Here is a 12,195-nt window from a genome sequence, read left to right as displayed (position 1 = left end):
CCATTGAATTTGACATTAGCATAAAGGTTATGGCATTAAACAACTTTTAACGTAATATTGCTACTTAAGGAGCAAACTATTTCTCACATATTATTGCAGAAGCAAGCAGTTCACAGTTTTAACCTGCACTCCCCTGTTGCTAAAGTTCCTAAGGAAACAAATAATGTCACTGTTCTCCTACACAATTACCTGTTTGGAGGATATTTTTTTGCCCATATGTTTTCACTTATAAGGTCTCAAAGATGCCTTATGCCAATAAATTAATCTAAAGCTAATAGTGGGCAAAAAACGGCTAGTTTATTATGTAAAAATATTTGTTCAGAAATCACAATTCAGCTAACGGGGCAGAGAATCTGTGCTATCTGCGCATAGCATTACTTAATATTGCTCCAAGGCAGCAAAATCATGGTTCACCATGGCAGAAGATCCTCTCCGAAGCTATACTGAAAACTAAACCAAAGCTGAGTACCAAGAGGCAGTAGCTCAGCATACTCTGCAGCCCCCAGGAAAGAAAGCCCAGAATAAGTAGCAACAAACACACCAAACCCAGACCTTGCTCACATTTACACATTCTAAAAAAGGAACCACAGTTCATTGTGATCACTTCTAGCGGTCTTACCTAGTGCTATTTAAAACAGGTACTTTTATTAAATAAAATCTGACAAACTACACACTGTGGTTTCTGCCCCAGGTCTGGGAAACAGACTAGTTAACCTCTTGGGGCTTTACATATCTAAAAAGCCAACTTCAAAAGCACCATCTAAAATCAGTGATAACTTCCAGTAGGACAGGTTCAGAAATGAAATTTCAGGTCAAAAAAAGTCTGTGACAAATTTCTGTGAGTCTTTAAAAAAAAATTATTTTCTTAAAAAAAGGTCCAAATCTAAGTTTCCTGTTTTGTCTCTTCTTTGCCAGCAAATAAAAAAACAGCTGACAAAATTTCTGTGCTCATTCAAAAGTTTAGTTAGGATTCAGACTCCTCTGGTGCGCAAATAAGAACCAATCCTCAATTTCACCTACTTAGGGTTGGTCCACGCTGAAGACTTGCTGGTATAGATCACACTAGTACACAACACGGTTTTCTCCTTCCATAACAGTGAGAAGTGTATAAGCAAAGCCCAGCACACATATCTACACAGCAAGTTTCTCTGTCAATATAATTTTTGGGGGGCACTGGTTTAAATTAGTTCAAAGACATCTTTGCCAGTATAAACTGCATCTTTTGAGGCATAAAAACCACAGAGGCTAACTAGGGATTACCAGCTAGCTTCCAGTGGATAAAAACCTACTCTAAGGGTAGGTTCAGCAGTTGCATTATGAATACTCACAAAATATTTTAGAAGTAAACATGAAGACAAAAAGTATATGGAAACTGAGATTTTAAATTTCCCATACAACAATTCATAGAAACATCAGATTCAGATTAGGTGACAGAGAACTACATGATGCCTCTAGGCAGCCCTAAAGGAGAGCCTCCCTTGTTCTTACCTCTGTCCAGTATCTCAATTCCTTCTCCTTTCATTTTGCAAACCAACTTTTCCTGTAACCTTTTCACCTCAGCTTCCTTCTGCTCCAGTTTCTCTTTCAAAGCTGCTAGTTCATCCTGTAACAGATACAGGATCAATTATGGACAGTCTCCACACGTGTATTTGAGATGTTTTCAAAATTCATTTCTCAGCGAGTCAGAAAGATCAAGGACCCTGACAACAGGGAACGATTTACGCTGGCTGAGGGTGCCCCCACCGGACTCGGCATCTCAACTGCACAACAGGCCACTGAGTCCGGAAGGGCCAAAACAGAGGGCCTACGGTCCCAAAGTTTCAGTCTCATGTATAATTGCAACAGAGATTTTATATCTAAATTAGAAAGAGTAAAGTCAAAAATCCAGTTTTCTTATTTCACCTTGCACAGACAGAAAAACTATGGGTGATGAGGCTGAATGCTAGAACTTATGAACACTGACATCTGTATGATGGTTTTACGAACTTTGACACCTGCAGAGCATTTTGCATGTTCACAGTTGGACAGTTATTGAACTGCACTTACAACAGGCTGAGGACAATTTCCAAAATAACCACTGCTTACTAGGAAAGAAAAATCAATTACGACACCGTCAAGCACAAAAACACACTCTGAAAAGCAATTCAGGTGAAAATGGGGCACCTCCGCGACAATTTGGGTTTACTGACCACACGTTAGGGAAGGAAGCTTAGCGCTGAGATTTGTGGGAGGAACACAGAAGGTGTTTGGGGGAGTTGGGGTATATCAGATAAATGCTGTCAGATTTTGACTTAGCTCTAACCATCTGCACCAGCAAGTTACTGGCACCGATTCATGCATTTAGCTTTTTAAAATTTCAGTCAAATCCTGTCCAGTTTAGTAACATGTTTTTTTGATGTCTGGGGAGATCTTGTGCAACAGCATCAGCAAGACGTGACCCTCAGTGCAAACGTACCCTATATCGAAATTTTAATGTGTTCAGTTTGTAAATGAAGTAAAGTAAAACTCCTAATTTTGGCATTTATAGCTTCTAACTGAAGTATTAAATCCTAAAAGAAATAAATCAAACTATAATACTGTGGCTTAAGTGTGTTCCTGAGCTTCCTTCAAAAGATGCATCACAAATATTCATGGAAGCGATATCTGTGATCCAAACTATGGCTCAAGCTACAGGATTTTCCTCTTTGCTCTACGGCATCTTAAAAAAAAGAAAATTTTTTTTAAATCTTGTAATTCTCAAGAAATCAAAACTTCTTCCAGGACAGAGGCTTTATAGTACAATCCTGCAGTGCTCCAAACTGGTACTGACTTTGATGGGATTTCTGACAGTGTAAGACCTCTTTTTCTCCAAAAAGAGACCCTCTCTCGGTCACTTGAAAAGCTATCAGTAAGTATACCCACGGACAACTGCAATTCCACGTGGTTGCTGACGTTGTGTATTTTCTGTCCTGAATTAAAAACATGTTATGTAAATGTATGCTTGGGGGGAGAGCGCTCTGCAAAGGAACCACTGTTTCCTAGTTACTTTTCAGGAATAAATTTTCTCTAGGACGGTTAGAAAAATTTAGTTTTGAAAAACAGACGTAAGCTAAAGAAGAGGCAGTGGAAGAGGAAAAATTTTAACCTAAGTCTAATTCAATTATGAGTAACCAACACAAAGTTCACAACACTAAAATCCTCTTCCATCCAGTGTGAAAGCTGTTTAGAAGGAATAACATGAAGAGTCTTCTACATCTAACGAGAAAGGGAGCACTGCATATCACCACAGATTAATACAGAGCACAGAATGACAATAATTATTAATACAGAGCACAGAATGACAGCAAGATGCAAGACACACTGGAAAATGGTGTGATGAACATGAAGGATTCAAAACAGGCCAAATTAAACTACTACACCTTTAGCATCTGGCATTTTTGCTCCATCCGCTGCTTTTCATACTGCATCTGACCCACTTTGATTTTCATGCTAGAAAGTTTGGCCATTAAAGACTGGGAACAGAGACAGAGGAGTGAGAGAAAACTAGAGATAGAAAAGAGTCAGGCTAAATGGCAAAGAGAAGTTAGACACTTACAGAAACAGAACACTATAATTTCTTAGGTGAATGCTTTTTCTTCAGAAAAGAGTGGCCGATTTTCAGCACATTTAGGAGAAAATAAATGTTCAGCTTTGGTCTCACCCATGGCACACACCTTACATACTGCAACTGGTGTTCACTGAAACGTAGGTGAGACAAAGACCTAAACAGGTGATATATTTACTGTTAATGGCTACTACCTGGTAGGTTGATCCCTCATAAAAACCAGTGTCTAGATCTGAAAACCATGACACAAAATCCGAAAACCACCCCTTTTTGGGATTTGTTGTTAAGTGAGCGCCATGAAATCCCTGGGCCTGAGGTTGCTCAGGGCTTTGCAGGGTATAGTAAGGACTGGGGAAAAGAGAATGAAATCCAAAAACCTACAACTCATACCTATCTCTGCTTCTTCCCCTCAGCCTCACTTACTTTGGTAGTTTTAAGTTTTTTCTCGTACTGGAGTCTTTCATTGTCCATTTCTCCCACTCTTAATCGCAATTCATTTATTTCCTGGATCAAATCCTGAGTGAAGGGAAGAACAAGACCAGAAACAGAGAAAATCAATAAACAAGGCAGAATGGTGGCTGACCAGGCATGCCTCAGTGGGAGAATAAAACCACAGCAATGAAAAGGGCTCTGTGCACCCAAACACACCACCCAAATTCAGAGTTAAGTCCAACAGCAACAAGCATCGGCATATGCGTTTAAGCATCAAAGGCCACAGTGAGTGTGACTACAACTGTGCTTTGGCAATTCACTCTGCTTTGGAAGAAACTCGGAGCCACCACCAGTGTGGACCTGACTTCTTCAGGAAAACAGCTCAACCCCTCAGATATCCTCCTACAGAGAGCTGCCATGTCATGAAGGTAGCTCTGCGCGCTGCCAGCCATACAGCCCCCTTTCTGCAGGGGTCAAGTGAACCCTGAGTTTGACTGTGCCTCACCAAGGCATTCTTCTTCCAAACATCCCCACTCACCAGATGGGGAAATGGGACGTTAAGTGGCAGCTCCAGACCTGTGGAAAGCCTGTGGGACAGAAACCATGCTCTGTGGTCCCATTCCAGACTTGCCCATAAAACTATCCATCCTTCCAGACAGGCATCCTAACTGAGCTGCCAAGCCTTGGTCCAGAACGCAGTATTAAAGTAGTAAAAGGGCACTTAATTCTCCTAGCATCATGGAAAAAGCAAGTTCCAAAACAGATACTAAATAAAACTATAAATATAGGGAAATAACAAAAGAAATAGATTGGTCTGGGAAAGAAGGGAAAACTGTATGTATTTGGAGTCTCTCACTATTCTATACCGCTGCAAAGCATATCCCTCCATACAAAAGATAATGAACCACACAGCTTTGGGAAACGATCTTCCTGCTTAGCAGCGGAATACACCAGCAGAAAGCAGTAGCCTTCTCACATGTCTGAAAGATGCTCCAGCAAGCTTCTCTGTCACATGTAGCTTGCTTATGTATGGACACCAGCTCAGCGTTACATTTGGGTGAAAAAATCCCATTCCTAAACATGTATTGTAATGCCGTGTCACTGGAAAACTCTTCAAAAGAGCAGATGAGCTCTTTGTGCACCCTGGAAAATAGAAGAGGATTCAAACTGCAGCATAACAGCTTTTACACTACTCACAGGGTACTACGGCACTTGGGTTTGCTGGCCTGCCTCTACGGTAGGGCAAACTGCACCCATGTCGGCCAACGCTGTCCATCAAGCTAACAGCAACGAGCGCTGGAACAAGCCATGAACTGGCATTTAAAGTGTGCTCGTGGATCCCTGGAAACACTGGCCTTCCAGCCCCACTCCATGTTTTCACACCTTGGAAACCTCTGATTATTGTTTTATGTGAGTAATAAATCTGATGACAACACAGCAATATCTGTATTTCTTTAGCGATAGATCCAAAGTGCTCAGACACCGGGTGGAAAGCTATCATGCCCTTTATGGGCACTGCAGCACAGTGCAAATCTTACCAAGAAGAAAGACGTGAGCATGACTGCTGGGTGGACAAGGACATAAGTGAAGGCTGCATAAGGTTTGCTATCTTTTATTATTCCATAACAGAATTGGTCCTAATTTAAGGACAGAATATTTCTGATACCAGCAATTAAATAAGGTCCATGATTGGGTTTAGTCTCAGGAGATACAGTCTTCTCTGCCTTGCTTCACCTGAACAAAGCTACCTTTCTGCTCAGTAGGAACTGAGCTCCTGATATCCAGAAGTTTTGCGGCTTCACAACTAGAGCACGAAACAGCACATCACTGCTAGGATCAGGGTCTTGGCAGGGAAGGGCTGGACTGAGCTTCCCTAAACAGAGCTGCAACAACAACAGGACCAACCTGTAGTTGTCAACCAAAACCAAGTAGCCTGCAGCCCTAGCAAGTCTCTGTCCTGCTGTCTCCATAACTTACTGCCTTCTACCTGAGACAAGCAGCCTGTAGCCCTCACTTCTGTTCTGCAGTGCAACAGATGAGTAGTATGCCGCTGAGAGAGCAGACCCCTTCAAAACACCAACTTAAAGCAAATGGTTTCTGTGAGTACAGACATAATGCAAGCAGGCAAAGGAGCTTCTGTGACGGCAATAACCAGTCGTTTAAGAAAGCTGCAGATCATTTTAAAAAGTGAATTTCAATAATGAATCACAAACAGTTCTGCAGTGGTTGCAGTCTAGGATTCCGACCCAAAGGAAGGCAGTAGGAAATGGCAGTTTTTGTTTTTAAATTGATTAAAGCAGCAAATGTGTGTCTGAGTGGCTGAAAAAAACTACCTGTGTATACTTCATCCAAGCTCAGTTACCACAAAGAGGATAACGAAAAGGTACAACATTTTAAGGCTAACTTAAAATGGCTAACTAGCTACTGCTAACGTACAACTTTCTGATTTGGATATACCTGCAATTGCTCACCGATTCTTCAAATATTTGATCCTTACAAAGCTCATCACTCTAAATACACAGATGACAGTCTGTATCATTATAGTAATTGAGCTTTCCTTTCCAACAAGGACTGTTACAGAATCACAGAATCACAGAATCGTTTAGGTTGGAAGGGACCTCTGGAGATCATCTAGTCCAACCTCCCTGCTCAAGCAGGGTCACCTAGAGCATATTGCCCAGGATCACATCCAGACGGCTTTTGAATATCTCCAGCGAAGGAGACTCCACCACCTCTCTGGGCAACCTGTTCCAATGCTCTGTCACCCTCACAGTGAAGAAGTTTTTTCTCAGGTTCAGATGGAACTTCCTGTGGTTTAGTTTCTGCCCATTGCCTCTTGTCCTGTTGCTGGGCACCACGGAGAAGAGGCTGGCCTCATCCTCTCGACACTCCCCCTTCAGATACTTATACAGGTTGATGAGATCCCCTCTCAATCTTCTCTTCTCCAGGCTGAACAGGCCCAGCTCTTGCAGTCTTTCTTCCTAGGAGAGATGCTCCAGCCCTCTAATCATCTTGGTAGCCCTCCGCTGGACTCTCTCCAGTAGTGCCATGTCTCTCTTGTCCTGGGGAGCCCAGAACTGGACACAGTACTCCAGGTGAGGCCTCCCCAGGGCTGAGTAGAGGGGCAGGATCACCTTCCTCGTCCTGCTGGCAACACTCTGCCTAATGCACCCCAGGAGACCATTGGCCTTCTTGGCCACAAGGGCACACTGCTGGCTCATGTTTAACTTGTTGTCCACCAGCACTCCCAGGTCCTTCTCGGCAGAGCTACTTTCCAGCAGGTCAACCCCCAGCCTGTACTGGTGCATGGGATTATTCCTCTCTAGGTGCAGGACCTTGCACTTGCCTTTGTTGAACTTCATGAGGTTCCTCTCCGCCCACCTCTCCAGCCTGTCCAGGTCCCTCGGAATGGCAGCACAGTCTTCTGGCATGTTAGCCTCTCCTCCCAGTTTAGTATCATCAGCAAACTTGCTGAGGGTGCACTCTGTCCCTTCCTCCAGGTCATTGATGAATATATTGAACAAGACTGGGCCCAGGACTGACCCCTGGGGGACACCACTAGCCACAGGCCTCCAACTTGACTCTGCGCCATTCACCACAACCCTCTGAGCTCGGCCATCCAGCCAGTTCTCAAGCCACCTCACTGTCCTCTCGTCTAGCCCACACTTCCTGAGCTTACCTAGGAGGATGTGATGGGAGACAGTGTCAAAAGCCTTGCAGAAGTCCAGAAAGACAACATCCACTGCTCTGCCCTCATCTACCCAGCCAGTCATTCCGTCATAGAAGGCTATCAGATTGGTCAAGCATGATTTCCCTTTGGTGAATCCATGCTGACTACTCCTGATCACCTTCTTGTCCTCCACATGCTTAGTGAGGACCTTCAGGAGGAGCTGTTCCATCACCTTTCCAGGGATGGAGGTGAGGCTGACAGGCCTGTAGTTTCCTGGCTCCTCCTTCTTGCCCTTTTTGAAGACTGGCGTGACATTGGCTTTCTTCCAGTCCTCAGGCACCTCTCCTGATCTCCAGGACCTTTCAAAGATGATGGAGAGTGGCCTAGCGATAACATCCGCCAGCTCCCTCAGCACTCGTGGATGCATCCCATCGGGGCCCATGGATTTGTGGATGTCAAGTTCGGACAAAAGATCTCTAACCTGATCCTCCTCAACCAAGGGAGAGTCTTCCTTTCTCCAGCCTTCCTCTCTTTTCTCCAAGGTCTGGAATTCCTCAGGACTGGCCTTAGCAGTGAAGACAGAAGCAAAGAAGGCATTCAATAACTCTGCCTTCTCTGTATCCTTTGTCACCAAAGGATATGTTAAAGATCTCTAACAAATCTATGTTTCCAGGGCTGATGGTTAGCTTTGACATTATGACGACTGATCTGTTTTGGGCTTTTCTCTCCTACCACCACCATCTTTGCTTTGGCATGATCCAATGTCAAAATAGTCTATGTAGCTATAACTGCTGAAGCTGTTGTCTATGATCTTAGAGCAGAAACTAAATTCTGTCTATTAAGAGCCTCATGCATAACTGGGTCATTTATCATTGCTAATTGGTCATCCAAAATACTGTACAGCCTGCTCAAGAGCTAAATAGAACTAAAGCAGAGTCCTTAGAGCATGCTTTAACATAAAAACATTTTCAATTACTCTCCTGCAAGTGCAACATTAGCTAGTGTCTTCAGTTATGTATAATACAATTACCGTAAATTACATTCTCACTTGTTCAAGGCAGAGGAGTACATTCATCAAGTTTCATATAGAGATCCTCATTAGTACAAAAGGGATGGTCAGACCTTGCATAAAGGAGCAGAGGAAAAAAAAAAAAAACCCAAAGCCTCGTCTTCCCTGCCACTGACTTGCTATTTAACTTTGGGCAAGCCGCCCGAGGCCGAGATTGTCAGAGGCACTGAGGTTCCCTAGGAAATCCTAGTCCTCCAAGTGCATTTCACTTCACTGCTTGTTGCTCTGAAGCATTTACCCCTTTCTCCCACTACTTCTCCAAGGGCTGTGCTTGCCTCTTCCTGCAGTAGCCAGAGCAAGGAGGCCACAACTTTTTTTGAAACGTGAAGGGGCCAATAATTATAACTGCTTATGATCTGAAATCTTTCGGGGACCAATATTATGTTTGAGGCACTTACGTCCCTGTGGCACTCAGGGCGTCATATGGTTAATCAGGATTTCTGGTCAGACCAAAAAGCCAATGACTACACTGGCTTTGAAAACAGCCACCCACATGGTGGTCCACTGCACGGCATCTGCTCTGCTTGCATTTAATACTTCCTCTTTAGACACCCCTAAATGGGTTAAAATACCTGCTGTGGGCGGCTTAGTGCATATTCCCTGTCCTAAAAACCTGCACAACAGGAAAGGACCATTAAATTGAACTCCTCTGAGCCTGTCTCAGGTCTCTCCATACAAATACCCAACAGCTCCTCTTTGCACTGGCCCTGACGGGGCTAAGTCACACAGATTCCTACTTCCCCAAAACCTTTTACTTCCCAGCTTGTTTTATGTGCACTATTCACTGCAGGGCCAGAGAGGCACAAAACAGCAATGATAACTTTAAGCTGGGGAGGGGGGAAACACAAATTACGTTCATGGTTTTGCTCCACTCAGAACTCCATCTGCCTAAAGGAGACTGGTGGTGTTTAAATTACAAAGAATTCCCCTTGAGCGAGCCAGTTTAACCTCTGGCTGCTATTTTAAAGACCATGTCTGGTTATGGACTCCTCCCTAAATAAACTGCCTAGTACGATATTTTCTTACATAAACACAGCCCAACTCAGACCACCCATGCTCCTTAAGGAAAATAATGGTGTTGTCTGCTGAGAAAGTGGCAAGACCGGAATGATTTAAAGAGCAGATCAACTATAAATCTCAATTAATTACGCAATTAATTTTGAAAAAGCTGTGTATTTGTGAATATCTAGACAAGAAAGTCCTGGAGCACAAAAGAAAAAAAGCTTACCGCTGAGGCATCCGTTCAGAGAAAGTGTGGTGAATGACAAACTTACCCAGCTGGAAGAGGGAGTGGTAGCAACATATCCTATCCTGGATAGTACAAAGGATTGAATCTGAATGATAATTCTGTAGGAGACAGTAGCCCCTGAATAAACGCTACCTCCAAAATACTGGACAGCGGTTTCACATGTAATCTCACACGGCCAAGAGCCTTACAGCTGATTAGCCATCCATTTGTCATTGGACAAAATAGAAATTAAGATCTATTATTCCTTTGAGTGTCTATGCCTACGCCTTTTACAACTATAAACTGTTTAAAGACAGAAGTAACAACATAATCATTTCTGTGACACTAAACTACACCATTTTGTTTTTTAAAGGAAGAGGAGGAACACATTTTAGCAACAGTTTGCTAGTTCTGGCATAATTTTCCAGCAAATAAATCTACGTGACCCCTAATTAAAATAATTACATTTAAACATAATTTAGATGATCTTATCTTTATCAAAGGCATTAGGCACCTTTCAAGGTCTTTCAAAGAGAATTCATAGCTACCATGCAGGAAAGCCTCTTGCACAGAGCCTACAGAGTTGCAGTGCATGTTGTGATTCCCATACCGTAACCTCTTTTCCTGAAACAGGGCCAGTTCCACATCCACTTTCTCTGTCTCCTGAGTTGTGCTATTACGTTATGGAGAGACTGCAGCACAGGGGGAAATGAAAGATGGGGGACTACAGAAAAGATAAGGAAAGAATCACATGGGAAAAAAAGGATAAAAGGAGATGAAGCAAATCACCTAAGGTTCAAATACTTTTGTTACCTGTTTTAGTGAGCAAAAAAACACCACAGGGTGTTTATAAATGAACATGCAGTAGAATTCATTTCTAAAAATACCAGTTCACTGCAGTCATTCAGACCAAATCTTGCTCCCTTCCCAGTGTCATTTACTGCAGGTGTCAATTCATTTATTTATCATTCAGACTGCTTACAGTGGGTGTCAGTACATAAGTGAAGAGATTTATCTGTTCTACATTAGAATTTATGAAAAACTAAGTTCTCTGTGGCAGTCAGACCTCATGGGAGTTCAGAAAGCAGCCAATTCTTAACCGACTTCCTATGGAACCAAAAAAATTTCAAGAATTCCCTCCCCGCCTTTCCCTCTGCCAATTTGTCCAGCATTGCTACGGAGAGCACTTGCCTGGACTGCAGTCAGATGCTGTTAGGGTAATTCTGTGATCTTTCATATGAAAACTGGTACCAAACTAGAAGAAAAGGTAATGGAACTCAACACAAATTCTACTTTCGGCTTCACAGTAGCCAGATGTCCTACATTATTAAAAAAAAAAAAAAAAAAAAGACACCCGAATCACTATGCAGATGATCGTCACCTTTCAAACCAGAACATGATTCAAGTCACTAGTTTTCAACCTGTGGACCTCCTTGGGTCTGTGGACTACGTGAAACAGGCCCCAGAAAAGCAATTCAGAAGCAAGCCTAATTTTTTCCACTTACACTTAACAATACAAGTGAAGGAACTTCACTTCATTGGAAAATATGTAGAAAAAAGTAAGGAATTTGAAAAGCCACTGATTAAAGTGAATGAGGTAAGAGTTGTTTTCTGTGATGACATTATGGTTTCTTCCCTTTCAGAAATGAAGGAACTCTGGAACATCCGCAATCTGAACATCAGACATTTCGGCTCACTGATGAAGTTGGAATTGGAAATTTTCCTCTGCTCCCTAGGCTGATGCCAAGACATTTCTGATATGAGGGTATGCCAACCCTTGCAACAAAGCATAATCTGGTTCTTGGGGTTTCCTGGCAAAACTAGGTTTGCCCACCTGCACTGCTGTGAGGCATTCTGGCTTCAAACATTTAAAAAAGGTTCTGCTGCAAAGAAAAATCCAACAAATTCGAGATGCAGAGAGCTCAAATGCTGTATGAGAGAGCTCAAATGTGTTGTATGGGATGGAGTTTGGAGTACGGCTTCAAAATGCCACCACACTGAATCACCTCATTCTCTCTCTTACTGAATCCAAAAGCCCTGTCTTTCGGTGCACCTGCAACGGGCTTCAAATTTACTTCAAACAGATGACCTTGCTCAGGAGTAGGTAGGTTTCAGGTTGGGACAGGAAAGTGCAACATATTCATGATTTTATTTAAGTGCTCCTGAAATCCGATGACAAGAATTAAAATTTCTTGTTGGAAACTTTTCTTCGT

The 12,195-nt window shown here is 42.8% G+C and overlaps 1 protein-coding gene across 50 annotated transcripts in view; it reads right to left on the bottom strand.

The window, feature by feature from the left end:
* The window catches only part of PPFIBP1 (PPFIA binding protein 1), a 125,971-nt gene that overhangs the window by 29,426 nt on the left and 84,350 nt on the right, over positions 1–12,195 (bottom strand). For 15 of the 50 annotated variants that reach the window (XM_068950180.1, XM_068950246.1, XM_068950217.1 and 12 more), the window contains 4 exons: positions 8,167–8,250; positions 4,007–4,099; positions 3,399–3,491; positions 1,489–1,603 (listed from right to left, as the gene is read on the bottom strand). In XM_068950180.1, the coding sequence (XP_068806281.1) occupies positions 1,489–1,603; positions 3,399–3,491; positions 4,007–4,099; positions 8,167–8,250 (385 nt within the window). The remainder of the gene's footprint in view (positions 1–1,488; positions 1,604–3,398; positions 3,492–4,006; positions 4,100–8,166; positions 8,251–12,195) is intronic. The other 35 variants (XM_068950476.1, XM_068950495.1, XM_068950514.1 and 32 more) reach the window with 4 other exon arrangements.

This window comes from Struthio camelus, chromosome 1 (genome assembly GCF_040807025.1).
Source record: "Struthio camelus isolate bStrCam1 chromosome 1, bStrCam1.hap1, whole genome shotgun sequence".
In the NCBI taxonomy this organism is placed as follows: Eukaryota; Metazoa; Chordata; class Aves; order Struthioniformes; family Struthionidae; genus Struthio; species Struthio camelus.
This window is presented reverse-complemented; position numbering and strand designations above follow the sequence as displayed.